Source organism: Mustela nivalis (assembly GCF_964662115.1).
Source record: "Mustela nivalis genome assembly, chromosome: 5".
Taxonomy (NCBI): domain Eukaryota; kingdom Metazoa; phylum Chordata; class Mammalia; order Carnivora; family Mustelidae; genus Mustela; species Mustela nivalis.
In genome coordinates, this window is record NC_139024.1 from 142,222,997 (window position 1) to 142,244,945 (window position 21,949).

The window sequence follows — 21,949 nt, forward strand, 5'->3', positions numbered from 1 at the left end:
GAAACTTGACAAAATGAGACCAGGTTCTCCACGGTTTTTATTCCTGCGTCAGTAATTCCAGGTCAGGGGACTACCCGCTCTCCTGCCTGCAAATACCTCTCCCAGATGCCAGAGAACAGTAATCACACTTAGTGACAATTCCTGCTAGGCAATGAATGGCTTGACTTTCACAGCAATGGGGTTAAGGTGTGGCTGGGGCAGGCGTCCATAGGGGTCACCTGGTAGGGACTCTGCAAAGTAAGGAGCTGGCTTTCATCCTGCTAGCCCCCCTCTCCCAACTGCTGGCCCCAGGGAATGCAGCCAGAAGGCGGCGGAGACAGAAAAGAGGGTGTGTTTGAGGGACCAGCTGAAGTTTCCATCCCACTCCCTACAATAATTAGTCATTTGTAATAACTAAAACCTTAAGACAAAAACCACAAATTGATGTTTCCTTCCTCGGCTCTGCTATCTGCTAACTATTTGAACCAGCAATTAATGGACTTTTTTTTTTTAATGGCCCATACAGGTTGAAATCATTATGCTGACCAGCTGGTGGAAAGAATGTGTATTAGGAAAACACACACACACACACACACACACACACACACACACACACGTCATATCCACCCCCTCAAAGCCAGTACAAGAAAACATTTTAAAGAATATTTCTGTGGTTCGGCATTATTTTTAAAAATACAGTAAAGTAAAAAACAAAACAAAACCACAGTAAAGTATGCCTTCCCAAATTTCAGTGTGCTGTAGGAATTACTTGGGTGTGTTTACAATGTAGGGCCCAATTTAGTAGATTTGGATTAGACCTCAGTCAGATTCTGCTTTTCTAAGTAGCAAGCATCAAAATGTTAAGAAGGTAACTTTTGAGTACACATGGAGGCACTTCGGGTCTGGCCATTTCCCTGCAGCTTATTAATAAGTGCTTGATGTAGTCTATATTCAACCAGAATGTAAAAAATCATCATCGTGAATTCAAATCATTCATTCACCCATTATTTACTGAACCCCTCCTTACACAAAGCCGGGTTGTATCTCTAGATCTCCCCATTTTTCCTGGGAGATGATATTGGTGGACAGCTGGGGGCCATATTGCTAGGGCTGCGGACTATTCAGATTTTTCTTCCTTAATAACAGAACCCTGACTTGATTTGGACGCAGAGATAGGCTTCCCTAGAAGACATTTCCCAGCTCTCCCTGCACAGCTAACTAACTGCCCGTGCGCTGACTGACCAAAGTCTAGCTAGTAAGATGTAAATAGAATGATGATAAGAGGATTGAGGAAAGCTGGGTGGGGGTTTGTGTAGCTGGAAGGAAACCTCTTGTTCTCGTCCCTTTCCCCAGGCAGAGTGCTGAGATCGTAGATACGATGGCTGGAACCCAAACTCTGCAAGTAGTTTGGCCTATGAGGTGACATCATGTAGGAAGTCATCCACAAGAATATAGGATCTGAAAGAGAAAACAGGTCTGGGTCCCTGATGAATGTGGGCTCTTGGTACCAGCACTATCTCAGATTTCTCCTAATCAAGAGATCAATGTCTTATTGAAGCCACAGCTGTTTTAGGTTGCTATATGTAGTTAAATACAGTTCCTAACTCCTCTAGCAGTTTGGCCATCAAATAAAACATACCAGTTAAGGATTCTTTTTGTAAAACTTTAATGAGTTTTCTGTTCCTTCTCTTATTTTAGGGCTGTATTTCATAAAAGGAAAATCAGAATTTTTGCTCTGAATGGGTGAGAGATGAAGCTGTAGTTAGAAAGGAAAGGAGAAGCTAGACATTGGTTAAGAAGGTGGTAAGGAGGCTGAGGAAGGGAGGTCGGTGTTGCATGTTGAAATCACTCAGCATGATGACGGGGGCTGGGTACTGAGGACCCTGAGCGGAGTTCCAGAGAGGATGGAACATTCAGGGGCTTTGTTGATGACAGTGACAAGGAAGGATTCATATTGTTTTCTTCTCTTAAAAGCCCCAAATGATGACTTCTCATATTTCACCTGCATTATTCCCATGAAGCAGGTGAAGCAAATTTATCCCAAGGCAGACCATTGGCCAGTGTCCAGGGGAGGTTAACCTGCACTCAGCTTCCCTTAACTGTGTGTGCAAAGGAGACCAAAATCCTCCAGCAAGATGAAGCACCTCTGTCGTCCTACACGTCGACACTTGCTGCCTGCCACAGGGAGAAAGGAGGGTAATTGAGCAGGAATATTAGACTCTCATCTTTCTAACAAGGCTGATTTTTCCCTGCTATACCCAGCTTTTAGCCCAGTATATCCGCCTTACCAACCGCTGCCCGCACCTCCCCCAAAACAAACTGGCTGTTTTTCCTTTAGCCAACCAAATAAAGCCAGGCTCTCAATAAATATTTGTTGAATGAATGAATAAATCAATGCATGGCTCAAGTGTAGAAAGCTTTTCAATCAATAATTTAAAAGCAAAACAACAACAAAAAAATCCTGTTGTGCTTTAGAGTTAATGAACTCTTAACAGTTGGTGTTTCTTGGCAACTGTAGTTTTCCCAAGAATGAGATTAAATGGCTTTTTGCATCCTGCGTTTGGAAAGAGAACAGGACGTTTGCAGGAAGTATGCTCAGTTTGAATCCAGTTGAACAAGTATGTAATTCTGTATTGTTTCTCTTTAGACAGTGAAAAATTGTTTTCTTCTTCTTTAAGAGAAAGTTTGAGCCCAAGGAAATGTAAAAAGCAGGGACACCTGGGTGGCTCAGTCATTAAGTGGGTGCCTTTGGTTTAGGTCAGAGATCAAGCCCTGCATCGGGCTCCCTGCTCCACAGGAAGCCTGCTTCTCCCTCGCCCCCAGCCCCCGCCCCACCCCCTGCCTCCGTCTCTGCCACTTGTGTTCCCTCCCTCACTGTGTCTGTCAAATATTTAAAAAAAAAAAAAAAAAAAAAAAAAAAATATATATATATATATATATATATATATATATATATATATATATAAAGCAGCAGCATTAGGCCTGTTACTTAGCTGTGTTGTTCTGAAAGTTACTTTTCTAGACTAATTTCACATTTATAACCTCATACTGGACAAGTGTATATTAACTGTAGAGGGATTAATCCTTCTGAAAATGTAATGAACTTTTATCAGTGCTCTCCGCCAAAAAGATACATACACAATTTTGCATATAATTTCAGGGGATTCAAAGCCTCCAGAAATTATCCATAAACTCCCTTAGATGGGGATCACCTGGATAAATGCTCTTTAAGTCTTCCGAGCTCTGTACCTGGTTCCAGTAATTTCGAACAGTTAAAAAGAAAAAGTACAGCACTTTGAGTTATGTTTATGTTTTTTACACTATGATTTTCATTCTAGAATCAGCTATATTCTAAAAGATTCCTAGTTGGAGCAAAAGACTTTTTCTAGCCATAGTATTCTTTAAAATGTGACAAACAGGTAAAAGTGTGACAATCTGGTAATAGATGCTGAATATAATTATCCTGCTACAGTGCTAAAATTAATTTCAAAAAAAAAATGTACTGAATGAGTACTAATTCTTATCAAACAGTAGTTGAGATTTCCCTGGAGGTAAAGAGGCAGAGCCCCAGGGGCTTTCCAGAGACAAAAGAACACAGAAAAGATTAAAAAAATATATTTATTTCTCAGAGAGAGACACCACATTCAAGCATGCACAAGCAAGGGGAGCAGGCAGGCAGAAGCAGACTCCCCACTGAGCAGGGAACCCCACGCTGTACTCCATCCCAGGACCCTGGGATTGTAATGGGAGCTGAAGGCAGATGCCCCTTTGAAACAGGTTTGTTCAAAGATTGTTTTCTTTTTGGATGAGAGAATATCACTTTTACATGAAAATAAATGGATATATCATGAAGTCTAATGCAGTAAGTCAAATTTTTCAAGATAAAATATGAGACCTCAAAAAAATGTCCTGCTTACTCTTTGTCCCATGCCCAGGGGACATGCACTGCAGCAACGCACTCTTTCACTTGAGCGGTTCTCCAGTGGCAACAGTCAAGAAGCAGTCAACAGAAAATAAATAGTAGAACTTGACTTTTTGTAGGTAACTAGCACAAAGTGAAGGCATTAGGTAAAACAGTGAACAGCTATGCGTTTCCAAGACCTGGAGTTAAGACTACAGCGTTTTCAATGCCTGAGGAGGGCTTTCAGGTGGAGTCGCCAAAGTGTGCAGAAGACAGGCCCTTCCTTGCACTCAAGGGCGGCCAAAGCACGCAAAATCATTTCTGCAACACTCGGACCAGTCAATGAAAATAAACACGAGTTAGGTACGTAGTGGCAATTCACAATCCCAGAGAACGAATACTCTTTTCTTTTCTTTTTTAGATTTTATTTATTTGACAGACAGAGATCACAAGTAAGCAGAGAGGCAGGCAGGGGAGGAAGCATGCTCCCCGCTGAGCAGAGAGCTCGATGCGGGGGTCGATGCGGGCCGATCCCAGGACCCTGGGACCATGACCTGAGCCGAAAGCAGAGGCTTTAACCCACTGAGCCACCCAGGCGCCCCGAGAACAACTATTCTTGAAAAACAAAAGGGTCAAAGTGCTACGGATCAGCAACGTGGCTGAGAAACTGACACTGCGGTGCCATCTACCTCCTGCTTGTCGAATGCACCTGCTGTGGCATTTAAGACACAAATTAGGACGCCAGAGGGTCCCCCATGAAGTTTGGGCAAAGCTGCCATTTCTAACAGACTCCGAATCTCCACACTTTATGAAAATCTAAAACGTCAATCAAGGCAGTCTTTGGTTTCACGAACGTTTGGTTTTGCACCCGAACCGGGAGATTTCCTTCCGGAACCTTCACGTGGGATTGACTGCGCGCTTCTCCCTCCATCAGTCCGTCGTTACACCTTTCAAGGAAGGCGTCCTCCTCCCTCCCAGGGGTGTGCCGCAACGCAGGCCAATGGGACCCCCAAATCCGACTGGCAATCCAGCGGGAAGGAAAGGGCGCAAGGCGGGATTCTCCCGGCGGGCAGACAGAAGCGCACGAAGCGGAGCTCCGGGGCTGACTTCGCGGTCGGCTCTAGAAACCGCTAGCCCTGACCGTCCCCCTCCTCTTTGCCCTATTGCGAGAGAACGGGAGAAAGGCTCGTTCGTGCTTCCGGCGAAAAAAGGAAACCCAATTCCTGACCCCCGTCTCACAGCCCGCAGGTGAGGTGCCTCCACACCAACTCCGGGAAACTGCGAGAAGCCCCGCCCAGACTGGAAGAGGCCCCGCCCCCTCCGTGACGTTACGGAAATGAGGGGCTTCCGCAGAGGATATCCCGCCCTACTCCCCTTAGACGTGCCTAGCTCGCAGCCACCTGGGATATGCCTGCTTGTCCCTAACTTTTTTTCTCCTCGTCATGAGAACTTCCTCATGTGGCGTCCTTCTTTATTCTCATCTTGGAAGCTCCGCGTGATCCTCAAGTGCTGAAACCGTTTCCAGGGAGGCAGGCGCCCTAAAGGCAGCCTGAAATCGTGACGTCATTTGAGCGCCGAAGCAGGAAGGACCCTACTGCCTCTGGCATCCGCTTTCGTCACTCTCAGCTGAGCGAGGCTCTTGGAAGGGGCACGTGTGCTGCTGAATGGAGCTGGTGGCTGGTTGCTACGAACAGGTCCTTTTTGGGTTCGCTATACACCCGGAGCCGGATACAGGCGGCGACCCCAAAGAGGTAAGAAGGTGCGCGGGTAAATCTGGTCGGGTTCCGTCACGGTGGAGGGAGGCACATCATCAGAGGTGAGTGAACGCATTGATCTCTTAGATCTCTTAGGGATTAATGGATGAATCAAACTCAAATGTGTAATCTAGTTTTTAAAACACAGAGTAGGCGTTTCCTAAAACGAGATCATGTCTGTTGGTTTTAGTAGACTTTCTGAGCATGGTACAAGAAGGCAGCTGGCATTCCAGTCAAACAGGCCAATGAGTCATAGGTTATGGATTGACGCCTCGCTCCCGTAAGTTGACAGCCAGTTTTACGTGCTCAGGACTTAATGGAAGAACAATTCGCCCTTTCACTGAGTTTTGTCTTGGAATTTTACTACATATTACAGCAGGTCAGGATAAACCCTTCGTTGGTAAAAAGAAAAAAAAAAAGTGTTCCGATTCATTCAGTACTTTTGGACCTTTTACCCTGGTGCCATTAATTGGCAGTGGAGGTACAAAGAAGCCAAAGGAATGGATCCAGCTTGCAAACGTAAGGAGAAGAGCAGAGGAGACAAATGCATGGAGAAAATGACAACAAAATATAAGTATTTTCACTAGATGTGTGAGAAGAAAGGTCAAGTAAATTGTCATTAGTGAAATAGGTAGTTAGGACATATCCAGGACTAGAAATAAGATCTTTTAACTTTTAAGCCAGTAATATTTTTCCCTAAGGAAATCTAAGTATCTCTTAGAAATCTATTTTTTCAGTATTTCTTTATGAAGTCAAGGTGTCAGTCTTGAATGAACCAGAAAACTGGAAGTATATAACTTGACTAATTACTTTTGTTTATTTTGTTTCTACCTGGTTATTAATATGCTTTTGGCTGAAAGGTGACATCTCTTGTGTGCTTAAAGATGATGCTATTGTGTTACTCATTGTAAAAAAGTTGCTTCGTTGTTTCAGACACACAGTAGTCTGCACAGCAACCTCCTGAGTTATCCCTGTTTTATAGATGAGGAACCTGAAGTTGAGATCTATTGTGTGACCTGCTCAAGGCCACACAGCTAATAATCAGGAGACCTGGGACTCAAGTCCCCAGGTGTCTCTGAAACACAAAGTTCTTACACTGTTCACTACTGCTGCTAAATCTAGACAGACAATAGCTCAGATAATCAACATTCCTTCTATAATATGCACAAGCAAAGGTTATTTTTTGATTTATGGCTGTAGCAGCCCCACAGGAATATTGTGCTGTTACTCAAGGAGGCTCCCTTGATCCTGGTTGATGGAAGCAATGTTTGTTGCTGTAGTTCTTTAGAATTACTTTGCAGTAACCCTTCTTAAGTGTGTTTAGAGAGGTCTGATGGTTTTTTTCTTCTTTGGTTTGCTTTGCTAATACTTTTGATGCATTTCTTTCAGTTTGAAGTGTGTCTATGCATTCAGCTGTCAGTCATTCTTTGCACTCAATCAGTCTCACTTATTCAATCCAAAAGTTGCATATCAGTAAGCATAGAGTTCTTGAGACCTAATCATTGGTCATTCTAATCATTTATATTGGTACTAATGGAAGGAAACATACTCTTTATTCCATTTATTTTTCTTTATAAGACTTGTCATTATACTTATCAGCATGCGACATCCTATTTGTTTACTGTTTGTCTCTCCCACCGGGATGGGAGATGGCAGTTCAATTAGAACTGAATAGATGGCAGTTCTATTAGAATAAGGACTTTTCACCCTCAACTCTATGGTCAACTCATCTTCAACAAAGCAGGAAAAAATGTCCAATGGAAAAAAGACAGCTTCTTCAATAAATGGTATTGGGAAAATTGGACAGCCACATGCAGAAAAATGAAATGGGACCATTTCCTTACACCACACATGAAAATAGACTCAAAATGGATGAAGAACCTCAATGTGAGAAAGGAATCCATCAAAATCCTTGAGAACACAGGCAGCAACCTCTTCGACCTCAGCCGCAGCAACATCTTCCTAGGAACAACGCCAAAGGCAAGGGAAGCAAGGGCAAAAATGAACTACTGGGATTTTATCAAGATCAAAAGCTTTTGCACAGCAAAGGAAACAGTTAACAAAATCAAAAGACAACTGACAGAATGGGAGAAGATATTTGCAAAGGACATACCAGATAAAGGGCTAGTGTCCAAAATCTATAAAGAACTTAGCAAACTCAACACCCAAAGAACAAATAATCCAATCAAGAAATGGGCAGAGGACATGAACAGACATTTCTGCAAAGAAGACATCCAGCTGGCCAACAGACACATGAAAAAGTGCTCCATATCACTCGGCATCAGGGAAATACAAATCAAAACCACAATGAGATACCACCTCACACCAGTCAGAATGGCCAAAATTAACAAGTCAGGAAATGACAGATGCTGGCGAGGATGCAGAGAAAGGGGAACCTTCCTACACTATTGGTGGGAATGCAAGCTGGTGCAACCACTCTGGAAAACAGCATGGAGGTTCCTCAAAATGTTGAGAATAGAACTACCCTATGACCCAGCAATTGCACTACTGGGTATTTACCCTAAAGATACAAACGTAGTGATCCAAAGGGGCACGTGCATCCGAATGTTTATAGCAGCAATGTCCACAATAGCCAAACTATGGAAAGAACCTAGATGTCCATCAACAGATGAATGGATCAAGAAGATGTGGTATAGGGCGCCTGGGTGGCTCAGTGGTTAAGCCGCTGCCTTCGGCTCAGGTCATGATCTCAGGGTCCTGGGATCGAGTCCCGCATCGGGCTCTCTGCTCAGCAGGGAGCCTGCTTCCTCCTCTCTCTCTCTCTCTGCCTGCCTCTCTGCCTACTTGTGATTTCTCTCTGTCAAATAAATAAATAAAATCTTTAAAAAAAAAAGAAGATGTGGTATATATACACAATGGAATACTATGCAGCCATCAAAAGAAATGAAATCTTGCCATTTTGCGATGACATGGATGGAACTAGAGGGTATCATGCTTAACGAAATAAGTCAAGCGGAGAAAGACAACTATCATATGATCTCCCTGATATGAGGAAGTGGAGATGCAATATGGGGGGTTAAGGGGGTAGGAGAAGAATAAATGAAACAAGATGGGATTGGGATGGAGACAAACCATAAGTGACTCTTAATCTAACAAAACAAACTTAGGGTTGCTGGGGGACGGGGGGGGGGGGGTTGGGAGAAGGGGGTGGGGTTACGGACATTGGGGAGGGTATGTGCTATGGTGAGTGCTGTGAAGTGTGTAAACCTGGCGATTCACAGACCTGTACCCCTGGGGATAAAAATATATTATATGTTTATAAAAAATAAAAAATTTTAAAAAAAAGAACAAGGACTTTTTTTCACTGCTCTATACCAACTGTCTACACTGATGCCAAGCACACAGTAGTCCTTTAGTATCTGAATGAATGAATGGTATGCAAGTCTCACATATAAGTAAATATAAGCAGTTAAGGATTTGGATAGGACCTTAAAGTAGTATGGTCTCCATAATTGCTTTGGAGTCATGATACCCAGCATTGCCCTCCCGTTTCCTTGCTGCCTGCTTTATTTCTCAGGTTCTTTGTTTTTCTTAATCTGCTATCACTGCATAATTTTTTCCCTGTTCATAAGTATCTACTGGTAGTTTTCATGAATTCTGGAACCACTTACGTGTTTCTAGAGAACTATGATATGATTGTAACATTGTGTATTTAACTCTCCAGCAAAAATGGACTTCTGCGGCTGACTTCACTCACCATGCCCACACTGCCTCCTTGTCAGCGGTGGCTGTAAATAGTCGTTTTGTAGTCACTGGGAGCAAAGATGAAACAATTCACATATATGACATGAAGAAGAAGATAGACCATGGGGCTCTGGTGCATCACAATGGTGAGAAAATTATATCCTCTAATATGTTAAGGTATCATTACTTTACAATTTGACTTCAGTTGAAGAACTCATTAGGTGTCTACTTTGTAGCAGGTTCTGTGCTAGGAAATACAGAAATGAGAAAAATGTGTTTTTTTTAATCCTTAAATTCTCATGGTCCATATTGGGAGACAGAGGGGAGGCACTTCACTCACACTGGGGGGAAGAGGGAGGATGCGACTTTTCACTGAAAACTTCCCCCAAATGACATCTGACTGAATTGTCTTAAAAGAGAAATACCGGTTAGCCAGGCAGGAGAAAGGGCGTTCCAGGCCGAGCAGAAGCATGAGGAGCATGGGAGCAGCCTTGTGTTCATTGCTGACTTTTTTGAGAGAGTATCACGTGCCCAGCAATGCGCCAAGAAGCTACAGTTGTACCTTCTGTCCATAGAAGAGAAAACCGGGATTCAAATGTGTTAACTTGATTTGCCCATGGTTATAAAACAAGGGAATAAGAGCTCACACCTAGGTCTAGAGCCCATGTTTTTAACCTCTGTGTACCTGGGGAACTGTACGCAAGTCGGTATTATAAGAAGGTTAAAACAGAGGGTGGGGTGACTGGAGAAGTAGACTGCCCTGGTCCTGGGTGGTCCTGGGAGGTTAGGGATTGAGTGGGAGGGAGGGGCTGTGCGGGCTTGAGGAAAGTGCTGGCTCCCAAGATGGGAGAGAGATGCTGCCAAGAACAAGCAAAAGACTGAGAAGAGTCTTCCTGATTGAAGCTGGAGGCTCTGGATCAAGTAACATCTATTTGCAGGAACCTCAGGCATTTTGATAGGAAGCAGAAAGCTACTAAGTGTGTGCAGTAGGTAGATTGATATACAAAGGAATTCAGGATTTTGGTGAAAGAAGAGTTTGTTGGCCTAGAGAAAATAAGGTGTCAAGAGTCTGCAGATCTCTGAAATAAAGGAACAAGTGGTCTGTGAATGAAGGGGGCCATGAATGGGCTGGCAAGTGGTGAGATTGTAGGCAGGGATGAGGCTCAGGAGTTGCAGTGTGGAGCAGGTCTAGGTGGTAACTAGGTCTGGGGTATAAGGCGTGAGAAGCAAAACCAGAGAGGAGGCAAAGCCACTAGAGTTGAGGTCAGTATTGGTGATTCTCAAGTTCAAGTCCTGCCTGGGTTTTCCACAGCTATGGTGAAGTTGTCCAGGATGGTGTTATGTGTGTGTGTTTTTTGTTTTTTTGTTTTTTCCCCAGCATTGAACATTATGGTGTTTTTATTTTATTTTCTCAGGGATACTCTGCTAAGGATGTTGGTTTCCTGCAGTTAAAGGCAGATTAGGCCACCACGCATTGGTTGTAGCAGTATATTTGGAGTGGTCGGTGTCTTTTTTAGGGCCTTTGCTACTTTGACAAGCATTCTCCTTTTTGAAGATTTTTTTTTTCTTTTTATTTGACAGAGACAGGTCACAAGTAGGCAGAGAGACTGGCAAAGAGAGAGCGCCGGAAGTCGGCTCCCTGCTGAGCAAAGAGCCCGATACGGGCCTCTATCCAGGACCCTGAGATCATAACCTAAGCTGAAGGCAGAGGCTTAACCCACTGAGCCACCCAGGCACTCGAATTCTCCTTTTCAACAGAAGCTAGGCTTTGAGTGAATTCAACGGATGTTCCTTTTCCATTCTGTCTCCTGATCCCAGTTCACACAAGAAAGTTTCTCTGTTCCTTGGGCATGGAGGAAATAAGTAAAATAAGTCTGGTCTGCCTAAAGCCAGTGGTTCAGGTGTTCCCCAACAGGAAAAGGAGTGACTGAGAAGGAGTTTGGATGGGGATGAAGTATGGTTCCTGATTTCTTTCATTCCTTGCTAACTCCTGTTTGTTTGGATTTTTAAAAGATTTTTATTTATTTACTAGTACATGAGGTGGGGGAGAGGCAGAGGGAAAGGGAGAAACAGACTCCCTCGTGAGAGGGGAACCCAATGTGGGGTTCCATCCCAGGATCCTGACCTGAGCCGAAGGTAGATGCTTAACCAACTGAGCTCCCCAGGCGCCCCCAGCTCCTGTTTTTCTAATAGTTGGTAATAGAACAGCTCTTTTCCAAAGTAGGAAATAGGATAATAGGAGAGAGGAAAACAGGGGCATAGATGGCTAAAGACTCTCGCTTTGATAAAGTTGTAGGTAACCCCATAGATTATTAGTGCTTTTGGGGGTGGAGGGGTGCAGAAATATTCATCAGAGATCTTTGACTCTTTCAAAATAAAGGACAACATAAAGGGTTGAGTAGGATGTTCAGATGAACAACAGTGACCCCAGGGTTCATACCCTTATTCTGAAAAGGACAAAAAAGTAAATTTAGGCTTTGTGTCTGTGTTTTCGGTTTTATTTGGCTCTGCTTTTGCAGTGTAAAAACAGCCATAGACATATTGGAACTGAACAAGTGAATCTGTGTTTCACTAAAACTGCATTTATGAAAACAGGCCACCAGCCAGGTGTGACTTACTGACAATAGTCTATTGACCACTGAGCTATAGGGCAGTTAAGTTGGGTGACAGGCTTCAAAGGACAGGGAATTTGACTTGAAGAAAGATGTATAATGGTGTGCATTGCTTTGGGGAGTTAAAAGAATGCTGGCTTCTTCTATCACCTCATCCTTACAGCGAGGTTAATATTTGAGGACAGTGAATAAGGTATGTCTTCCAGTTCCGAGAGCTGTAGGAGAAATTCATGGGAGATGCAGGCTTTAGTCTGGGCAGAGGGGAGTGGAGTGTGTTGTGAAGTTGAAAAGATAAAGGAAACTTTGTGAACCACAGAGGGAGATTACAGAGGGCATAGTTGAATAGTGGAACAACTTATAAAATGGTTCTAGTAAATTCTTTTTTAAAGATTAAAATTTTTTTAAAATTACAATTTAAAAAAATTTTTAACTAATCTCTACACCCATCGTGGGGCTCAAACTCAGAACCCCGAGATCAAGAGTCATACGCTCTACCAACTGAGCCAGCCAGCAGCCCTCTAATAAATTCTTATGATAGTGAATGAGAACTATGTACAAATCAAAAGCAGGTCTGGAGGCATAGTTACTGGACTGTGGATGATTAGGTCACTAACTCACTGTTTGGAAAGTAGAAGGTTGTAGGTTGTACATCTTGGTTTTTTCCCCAGATTAGCTGGTTACCAGTTGGTTTTGTTTGACTTCTGATCAAACAGTCCTCACCAGCCATCTCCTAAATTTATGATTGTGGAGATATAGAGCCAGAAAGTGAACTGATTTGCTGTGTATACAACTAGCAAAATTCTGCTGAAAATATTTGCATAGCCTTGAAACTGTATGTTCTTATATATTAAAAAAAAAAAAAAAAAAAAGGATCTCTTCACCTAAGACTTTAAGGTATATTTCAGTAGTACTAAGACATTAGATGTTTACTTACTTTCAAACCAGAAATGGAGTTTGCATTCAAAATGACTATTAAGTTTGCCTTTCTTGGTTTTTCCACAGGCACAATAACTTGCCTGAAATTCTATGGCAATAGGCACTTAATCAGTGGGGGAGAAGATGGACTCATTTGTGTGTGGGATGCAAAGAAGTGGGAGTGCCTCAAGTCCATTAAAGCTCACAAGTGAGTCTGGCCCTTTCCCATTGGTGGTCTCTAGGAGCCAGTCACATTGGGGACTAACTGTTGGTTTCCTTTTAGAGGACATGTGACTTTCCTTTCTATTCACCCATCCGGCAAGTTGGCCCTGTCTGTGGGTACGGATAAGACGTTAAGGTAAGTGGTTAATGCCGAGAGCATCTTTTCTAAGTTGTGGTCTTTGTTGTCCAGGGGCAACAGGAAGCTACCATCAGGGTATATTTTAGTCCAATCATTAGATTCATTTTTTTGTCTCATCTCATGGCTCTCAGCTATTGGAAGGTAATGCAGTACACGAAAAGGTGCAAAGCTAGTGAACCTTTTCACAATGGTAGAGAGAAAATGACAAGCTCCGTGTTCACATGTACACTGTACATTCCAGTCACTGCGAGCCGTGAAATGAAGAGGACGGGGGTCCTAAAAATAAATGTTATAGGAGGTGAAATATTTGGAAAATATATTAAACATTTTAAATATGTGACAGGGGTCTAGGAATGGCTGAGTTAATCTTGCTTGATAGTATATATTTCAGTGTTGCTGTAAGAAACACGATCATTCTAACTAGCTGCCTATGTAGTACATTGTCGTTTGAGTCGGTCTTCATCTTGTTTCCTTTACACCTGGTAAAAGTGATCATGCCATAAGTGAGCTTCCTTTTTTGCAGAACGTGGAATCTTGTGGAAGGCAGATCAGCATTCATAAAAAATATAAAACAAAGTGAGTACTTTAATTTAGAATATTTTTTATAACTTCATAGAATATGATAATATATACTTTACATTTATACCTTTATTTCCCTTCATGATGGTGGTTATCTCCTAGGGCAATGCTTTAGGTTATTTTCTTTTCCCATTTTAAGAGTATATATTTATTTGAGAGAGCACAAGCAGGGGGAGTGGCAGGCAGAGGGAGCGGGGGAAGCAGGCTCCCCACTGATCAGGGAGCTCAATATGGCACTCGATCCCAGGACCCCCCTAGATCATGACCTGAGCTGAAGGCAGACGCTTAACCAACTAAGCTACCCAGGCGCACCCCATTCCTTTCCCATTGTAGATGGAATTCTTGTCATGACTGTCACCTACCAGTTCTATGACTTAATGATTCTTTTGAACCCAGCTCATTTTCTAAAACTTAACTTGCAAAATATATACCAGAAGTTCATTGTGAAGGTTAAATAGGATATTGGATGGAAAAATGCACAGTGCAACTATTTGCTCTTTTTATTACTACTCTGATCATTTCGTTTTTTGTTTATGAAATCAAAAAGCTTTGTGTTTTTAATTTCCAGATGCTCACATAGTGGAATGGTCCCCAAGAGGAGAGAAATACATAGTCGTCATATTGAATAAAATAGATGTCTATCAGCTTGACACCGCGTCTGTTAGTGGCACCATCACAAATGAAAAGAGAATATCTTCTGTTACGTTTCTTTCAGTAAGTGATCAGAAATCAGTGGTGGAATCTTCGTGTCTGTGGTGATGGTTGGAATTGGTGATGACATTCTGGATATTCTTTTTCTCTCTGCTAGGAGTCTGTCCTTGCAGTGGCTGGAGATGAAGAAGTCGTACGGTTTTTTGACTGTGATTCACTAATGTGCCTCTGTGAGTTTAAAGCTCACGAAAACAGGTATTTTTTTTTTTGCCAGTCTCTGTGTGTATGTATGTGTAGAGTCTTCAATAAATGTTACATATGTAGTAGTTTCATAAAGCAGGGTACATGTTTTCTCATGAACAAATACGGAGATAGACTTTCTGGTGTGTGAGAGGATGGTGGAAATGTCTTCTTGGCATTAAGTGATGCAAAAGTGGGGAAGTTGGCACCAAGCCTGGTGATCGCACAAGATCTTTTCCCACTAATATTATTAAATTTGGGGCCTGAAATCAACCAAATCTGAAGAGGAACAAAATCAGGCAGTTGAGCTTTGCCAGGACCTCTCTTGTCCTTTTACTCTATTCCCCTTGTCCACTTCTTCCCCCTTTGTACACTCGTCGCTCTTCCCACAGGAGAAATACGTGACAGTACGGACTTCTGTTTCGTGCTGGTCTTTCTTAACCTGTTACTGCTCACTGTATTTCTAGGGGGAGACACTGATTCTCAGAGTAAATAGCTAAGTGGCTTGGCCAAGATTACCCCACTGTTAGGTGAGGGACCTGGGACCCAAACCCAGTTCTGTCTGCCTCTGCTTTTTCTACTGTTTTAGAAAAGGTGATAATGTACAGTTATACTGTAATATGTTTCATTTATGTGTTCTTCTGTGTCTTAAATAAGTTCTAGTTTTTATTTTCTAAATAACTCTTTTTGAATACTCTGAATACTACAGCCAGTGAATGTACAGGCCCTGGTTTTTCCCTACATTGGGAAGTGTTTGTTCAAGGCCATTTCAAATGTACTGTTAAGACTAGAACTCTTAAAGTAACCCTTCATCCACTCATTTAACAGGTGTTCGTGAACATCCGTTTAGAGCTGAATTAAGTTTTTAAATGATGAACAAAAAAGACAAGGGCTTGTATTTGTGTTTCTTGTAGTAGAGCAGCAGGTGATAAACAAGTAAGCAGACAATTATAACAGGAAGGAAACAGAAAGGTGTGCCTTAAGAGTAATAGCAGTAATTTGTATGATCGGGGAAGGGAGAGGGTCGGACTTCACAGATGAAGAGAGTTGTTTCCCAAGGGAGGAGAGAACCAAAGGCTTAGTGTGCCGGAGGGAGGAAAGAGCTGGGCGTATTTTTGCAACAGATGAAAGAGCGTTGTGACTAGACCAGAAAGAGCCAAATGCTGCATGGCCTTGTAAATGGGTGAGGAGTTTAGATTTTATACCAAGGGCCTTTGTAGATTTTGTTCTGTTTATTTCTCACTGTGGAAAAATTGAAAGGCAGACCAGTTTAAGGAAGCGACCCCCATAGACCCACCACCCAGCTTCAGCAGTTGTCCGTTTATGGCCAGACTTGCTTTTTATATACGTCCCCAGCCCCTTCCTCCTTCCTGTGTTTTTTGTTTGTTTGTTTTTTTAAAAGATTTTACTTATTTGACAGAGACACAGTGAGAGAGAGAACATAAGCAGGGGGAGTGGGGGAGAAAGAAGCAGGCTTCCTGCCGAGCAGGGAGCCCAGTGCGGGACTTGATCCCAGGACCCTGGGATCATGATCTGAGCCGAAGGCAGAGGCTTAACGACTAAGCCATGCAGGCACCCCGCCCTGTGTTATTTTTTAAAGGATCCTAGTTTTGCAGGATTTTAAACCTGGGAATAACATGATTTGATTCATGATGTTAGCCAGTTAGGCTACCCAGTGGTCCAGAAAAACAATGGCAGTAGCTTGGATGAGGGTTGGTGGCACTGGAGGTGAAAGAAATGGATATGTAAGAGGAAGCCATGTTTATCTCTCTTGTCCTACTTGTCTCTTCATCCTGAACTTGGAGACTCTTGAGGTTAGGGATTTAAATATCTTTATTTCCTTTACGATAACATAATTATAGTTATGATCATTCTGTTGACTCTTTTTAAAACATTTTAAAATTTAAATTCAGTTAATTAACATACAACATGTTATTGGTTTCAGAGGTACAGGCCTGTGATTCATCAGTCTTATATAATACCCAGCGCTCCATTACATCACATGTCCTCCTTAATGTCCATTACCTAGTTACCCCATTTGTTTCCTGTGCATAAGAATCTCTTACAGCTTGTCTTCCCCTCTGGTTCTTCTTGTTTTATTTTTTCTTCTCCTCCCCTATAATCCTGTTTTGTTTCTTAAATTCCACATATGAGTGAGATCATATCATAATTGTCTTTCTCTGATTGATTTATTTGGCTTACCACAATATCGTCTAGTTCCAGCCATGTCATTGCAAATGATAAGATTTCATTGTTTGTTTTTTGGTTTTTTTTTTTTTTTTTAATGGCTGTGTAATATATACCACATGTTCTTTATCCGTTCATCTGTGGATGGACTGGGCTTTTTCCATAGTTTGGCTATTGTGGACATTGCTGCTATAAATATTGGGGTGCACGTGCCCCTTCAGATCACTACGTTTGTATCTTTGGGTTAAATACCCAGTAGTGCAATTGCTGGATTGTAGGGTAGCTCTGTTTTCAGCTTTTTGAAGAACCTCCATAATGTTTTCCAGAGTGGCTGCACCAGCTTGCATTCCCACGTCTGTCATTTCCTGACTTGTTAATTATAGCGATTCTGACTGGTTTGAGGTGGTACTGCATTGTGGTTTTGATTTGTATTTCCCTGGTGACAAGTGATGTGGAGCATTTCTTCATGCATCAGTTGGCCGTTTGGAAGTCTTTGGAGAAATGTCTGTTTAGGTCTTCTGCCCATTTCTTGATTGGATTATTTGTTCCCTGGTGTTAAGTTTGATAAGTTCCTAATAGATTTGGATACTAGCCCTTTATGTGATTTGTCATTTACAAATATCTTTTTCCATTCTGTCTGTTGTCTTTTGGTTTTGTTGACTATTTCCTTTGCTGCGCTAAAGCTTTTGATCTTGATGAAGTCCCAATAGTTCATTTTTGCCTTTGTTTCCCTTGCCTTTGGAGACCTATCTAGCAAGATGTTGCTGCGGTCAAGGTCGAAGAGGTTGCTGCCTGTGTTCTCCTCTAGGATTTTATGGATTCCTTTCTTATATTTAGGTCTTCCATCCATTTTGAGTCTATTTTTGTGTATGGTGTTAAGGAAATGTCCAGTTTTATTTTTCACGTGACTGTTTACAGTTTTCCCAACACCATTTGTTGAAGAAACTTTTTCCATTGGTATTCTTTCCTGTTTTGTCAAAGATTAGCTGACCATAGAGTTGAGGGTCCAATTCGGTGTTTTCTGTTGTATTGCATTGATCTATATGTCTATTTTTATGGGAGTACCATATAGTCTTGATGATGACACTTTGTAATAGAGCTTTAAGTCCAGAATTGTGATGGTACCAGCTTTGGTTTTCTTTTTCAACATTTCTTTGGCTAGTTGGGGTCTTTTGTGGCTCCATACACATTTTAGGATTATTCCAGCTCTGCGAAAAATGCTGATGGTATTTTGATAGGGATTGCACTGAATGTATAGATTGCTCTGGGTAGCATAGAGTTTTGTTGTTGTTGTTGAAGATTTTACTTTGACAGAGTGCTCACAAGCAGGGGAAACAGTAGGGAGAAGCAGGCTCCCTACAGAGCAAGGAGCCCGATGTGGGGCTCGATCTCAGGACCCTGGGTCATGACCTGAGCTGAAGGCAGACACTTAACCGATTGAGCCACCGAGGTGCCTCTAGGTTGCATAGACGTTTTAGCAACGTTTTGTTGTACCAGTCCATGAGCATGGAACATTTTTCTATTTATTTGTCTTCCTCTATTTCTTTCCATTAGTTTTCTGAGTACAGAAAAGTACAGAGCAAAGGTGCTTCATGAGCATGGAACATTTTTCTATTTCTTTGTCTTCCTCTATTTCTTTCCATTAGTTTTCTGAGTACAGATCCTTTGCCTCTTTGGTTAGGTTCATCCCTAGTTGTCTTATGGCTTTGGGTGCAATTGGAAATGGGATTGGCTCCCTAATTTCTCGTTTTTTCTGTCTCATTGTTAGTGTATAGGAATGCAACGGATTTCTGTGCATTGATTTTATATCCTGCCACTTTGCTGAATTTCTGTATGCGTTCTGGTGATTTGGGGTGGAGTCCTGGGTTTTCCACATAGAGTATCATGTCCTCTGCGAAGAGTGAGAATTTGATTTCTTTGCCAGTTCGGGTGCCTTTATTTCTTTTTGTTGTCTGATTGTGGAGGTTAGGACTTCTAGTACTATGTTGAACAGCAGCAGTGATAGTGGTTGACAGTCCATTTTATCTTGGAATTTGGACCCTGAAAAGGACTTAACTGACTCATGGGAATGTGAAGCATAGTTAGATTTTAGTCCCGTTCCTTATGCAGTTTGGAAGCACTTGGAACACTGAAAAATCAAGAGATGTGCATAGAAGCTTTATGACAATATCATACTATCTGGGAGAAAGGAGCCTTTATGGTGTTCATATTTCTATTCTAGGGTAAAAGACATGTTCAGTTTTGAAGTTCCAGAGCATCATGTTATTGTTACAGCCTCGAGTGACGGTTTCATCAAAATGTGGAAGCTTAAGCAGGATAAGGTCAGTGTCTTAACACAGTATAAATCAGTATAAATGCACTTTAATGCAAGTCTTACTATCAAGGTTGCTTTGAATTAAGGGAGGCAGAATAATTTTCAGGGCAGAAATCTTTAAAGAAACTTAGTCTCTTCCATGCATGTTTGATTGTCATAGTTTTAAAGTTGGGCTTTGAGAGCTACCTGGGTGGTTAGTGTTGGTGAGTCTGAGCTGGCGGGGTACCAGAACTCCTGCTTTTGCAGGCAGAGAAGTGCTACTTTTTTCTCTTATTGTTTTTATTTTTTTATTTTTTAAAGATTTTATTTATTTGTCAGAGAGAGAGGGAGAGAGTGAGCACAGGCAGACAGAATGGCAGGCAGAGGCAGAGGGAGAAGCAGGCTCCCTGCCGAGCAAGGAGCCCGATGTGGGACTCGATCCCAGGACGCTGGGATCATGACCTGAGCCGAAGGCAGCTGCTTAACCAACTGAGCCACCCAGGCGTCCCTCTCTTATATTTGTATATCGATATTCTCTGAAGATTTTGTTAGTTAAAAATACTGCCATTACTAAAAATTTGAAAATTACTGATTGATAATGGAACTAACCATACTAAAAATTTGAAAATTACCGATTGATAATAGAACTAACCATAACTAACCATAGATAACTGGACAATTAAATTCCCTTTAGTAGTCCACTCTTGCAGATCCTCTTGGTTTATTATTTTTGATTGTCCTATAAACACATTCTGTGAATGTGGTTTGTTGGTGTCTGTGCAGGGTTCTCCGTTAAAACCTAGAAATGAACAAGACATGGTCCTTTTCCTTAATGAATTTACAGTTTCTGAATAGTCAGAAACATGCTCTGTGAAGGACACAGCCAAGCCAAATGTGAGTCAAGATAATAGATTTCTTCTAAGCAGCATGTTTTATTCTTAAGAAAATACTCTAACTTTTAAATAAGAAACTTAAAATTGTGATTGGCTGGCTCAGAAAAGTATGCAACTTTTGATCTTGGGGTTGTAAGTTCAAGCCCCACATTGGGTGTAGATAGGAGTTACTTAAAAAAACGAAATCTTAAGAAAATGATAAGTTCACTTGCTAAAGGAAAAAGAAATTATTGAAAATTCCCCTATATTATCATGAATTCTTCTTCTGTTTTAGAAAGTTCCCCCATCTTTACTCTGTGAAGTAAAAACTAATGCCAGGCTAACATGTCTTGGAGTTTGGCTAGACAGAGTGACAGACACACAAAAAAGCCTTCCTTCAACTGCAGAGCCTTCTCCTGGTAAGTGAAAAGTCAACATTTTTAGAAAATTTGTTAGCTCTTGAATTGTTGAAATGGAGGAGATTCAGGTAACTCCACTTTATTATCAACCTTGTTTATTTGAAGAGGGGAAAAGTGGTCTTTACATGTACTATCTCTTATGTTTTAGTAAGTAAAAAACAGCCCAAAATCAACAAAAAGGATGCTGGCGATGTCGTGCAGGAAGAAGAAAGACAGTCCATACCTGACTCAAAGAAATGTGGTTTAACTGGTGACAGTAATAAGCCAATGAAAGCAAATACTCCACTGTCAACCAAGAAGAGGAAAATGGTAGGAATGTTGGAAAAACAGAAGAGAAAAAAGAAGAAAATACGAATGACATAGTGAATCCCACATTTCTCCTATGAGAAAAACTTCTTAGATGGAATCCTTTTCAGATACCCCTGCCCCAAGTAAAAGCTAGAAATTTCTTCTTTTGGAGAAAATGTACAGCTTTAAACACACACACACACACTTTAATGTGTTTATTTTTAACAGTGGCAAAACTATTTTTGGTAGGCAACATTTTATTAATTATATGTCATGGTGATATATACTATGTCAATGTGTAATATATTAATTTCTACTGTTGTAAAAAGCAAATAAAGATCTTTTCATACACAGGTTTTGGGTTTGTTTTTTTTTTTAATTTGAGATTTTACTTATTCACCTGAGAGAGAAAGCAAGCAAGCATGAGTAGGGGGAGCTGGAGAGGGAGATGGAGAAGCAGGCTCCCCGCTGAGCAGGGAGCCCGACACGGGGCTCCATCGCAGGACCCTGAGATCACAACCCAAGCCAAAAGCAGACACTTAACTGACTGAGTCACCCAGGTGCCCCTAAAGTATACACAGTTTTGAATACATTCTTTACCAGAGATGGGTAAGAGTTGTTTTTCAGGTTTTCCTCCTAAATGGGGGAAATATGATAAAACTGCCTTGCTTTGGCTTGTTCAAATGGCTCTAATAATTTCAATGCAGATTTTGTTCATTTTGTTAACAACTGTATAAAAAGATTTTCTTTCCAGGAGGCAATTTAAGACAAACTTAAAAATCATGGACACATGAAACATATATGTATAAAGCATACGTTTAAACTTAGAGCTGTGTACATAACAAAGTTATGAGGGAGATTACCAAACCTCATTAAATTACTTGGCTTCCAAGCTGTGGATGACAAGATAAGTGAAGGGTCAGAAAATGACATTTTCAGGATTTTTTTCATCTGTTTCAAGCCAACAAAAAACATTCACTTAGTTAATCTAGCAAAAGTAGTCTTAAATTCAGCCTGTTGATTATAATCTTGTCGTCTCTTACTGTATCCTCCAGTGGATTCTTGGGTGATTCGAAAAGACACATTTATAGAGGATTCGTAGATTTGAGCTGACCGGCTGCCAAATACCTGAGGTCAGCAGGGAATCCTTCCTGCTCAGGCAAAATGAGACCTCTGACATTTGGAGACTGAAT

At 41.6% G+C, this 21,949-nt stretch overlaps 1 protein-coding gene and 1 long non-coding RNA gene across 2 annotated transcripts; one reads left to right on the top strand and one right to left on the bottom strand.

Annotated features, from left to right (window-relative positions):
- Nucleotides 1–1,628: 1,628 nt before the first annotated feature.
- LOC309864561 lies at nucleotides 1,629–5,162 on the bottom strand. Its single transcript, XR_014311609.1, has 2 exons — nucleotides 4,735–5,162; nucleotides 1,629–2,154 (listed from the first exon to the last, which is right to left on the bottom strand). It is a non-coding gene; the product is annotated as an uncharacterized lncRNA (long non-coding RNA).
- On the top strand, nucleotides 4,290–21,109 carry PAK1IP1 (PAK1 interacting protein 1). Its single transcript, XM_082730183.1, has 10 exons — nucleotides 4,290–5,631; nucleotides 9,320–9,485; nucleotides 12,954–13,074; nucleotides 13,150–13,224; nucleotides 13,751–13,803; nucleotides 14,375–14,520; nucleotides 14,615–14,712; nucleotides 19,106–19,205; nucleotides 20,345–20,468; nucleotides 20,617–21,109. Exons 1-10 carry the CDS (start codon nucleotides 5,545–5,547, stop codon nucleotides 20,829–20,831), a joined length of 1,185 nt encoding a protein of 394 aa, XP_082586309.1. The 5' UTR covers nucleotides 4,290–5,544; the 3' UTR covers nucleotides 20,832–21,109.
- The last annotated feature ends 840 nt before the right edge of the window (nucleotides 21,110–21,949 follow it).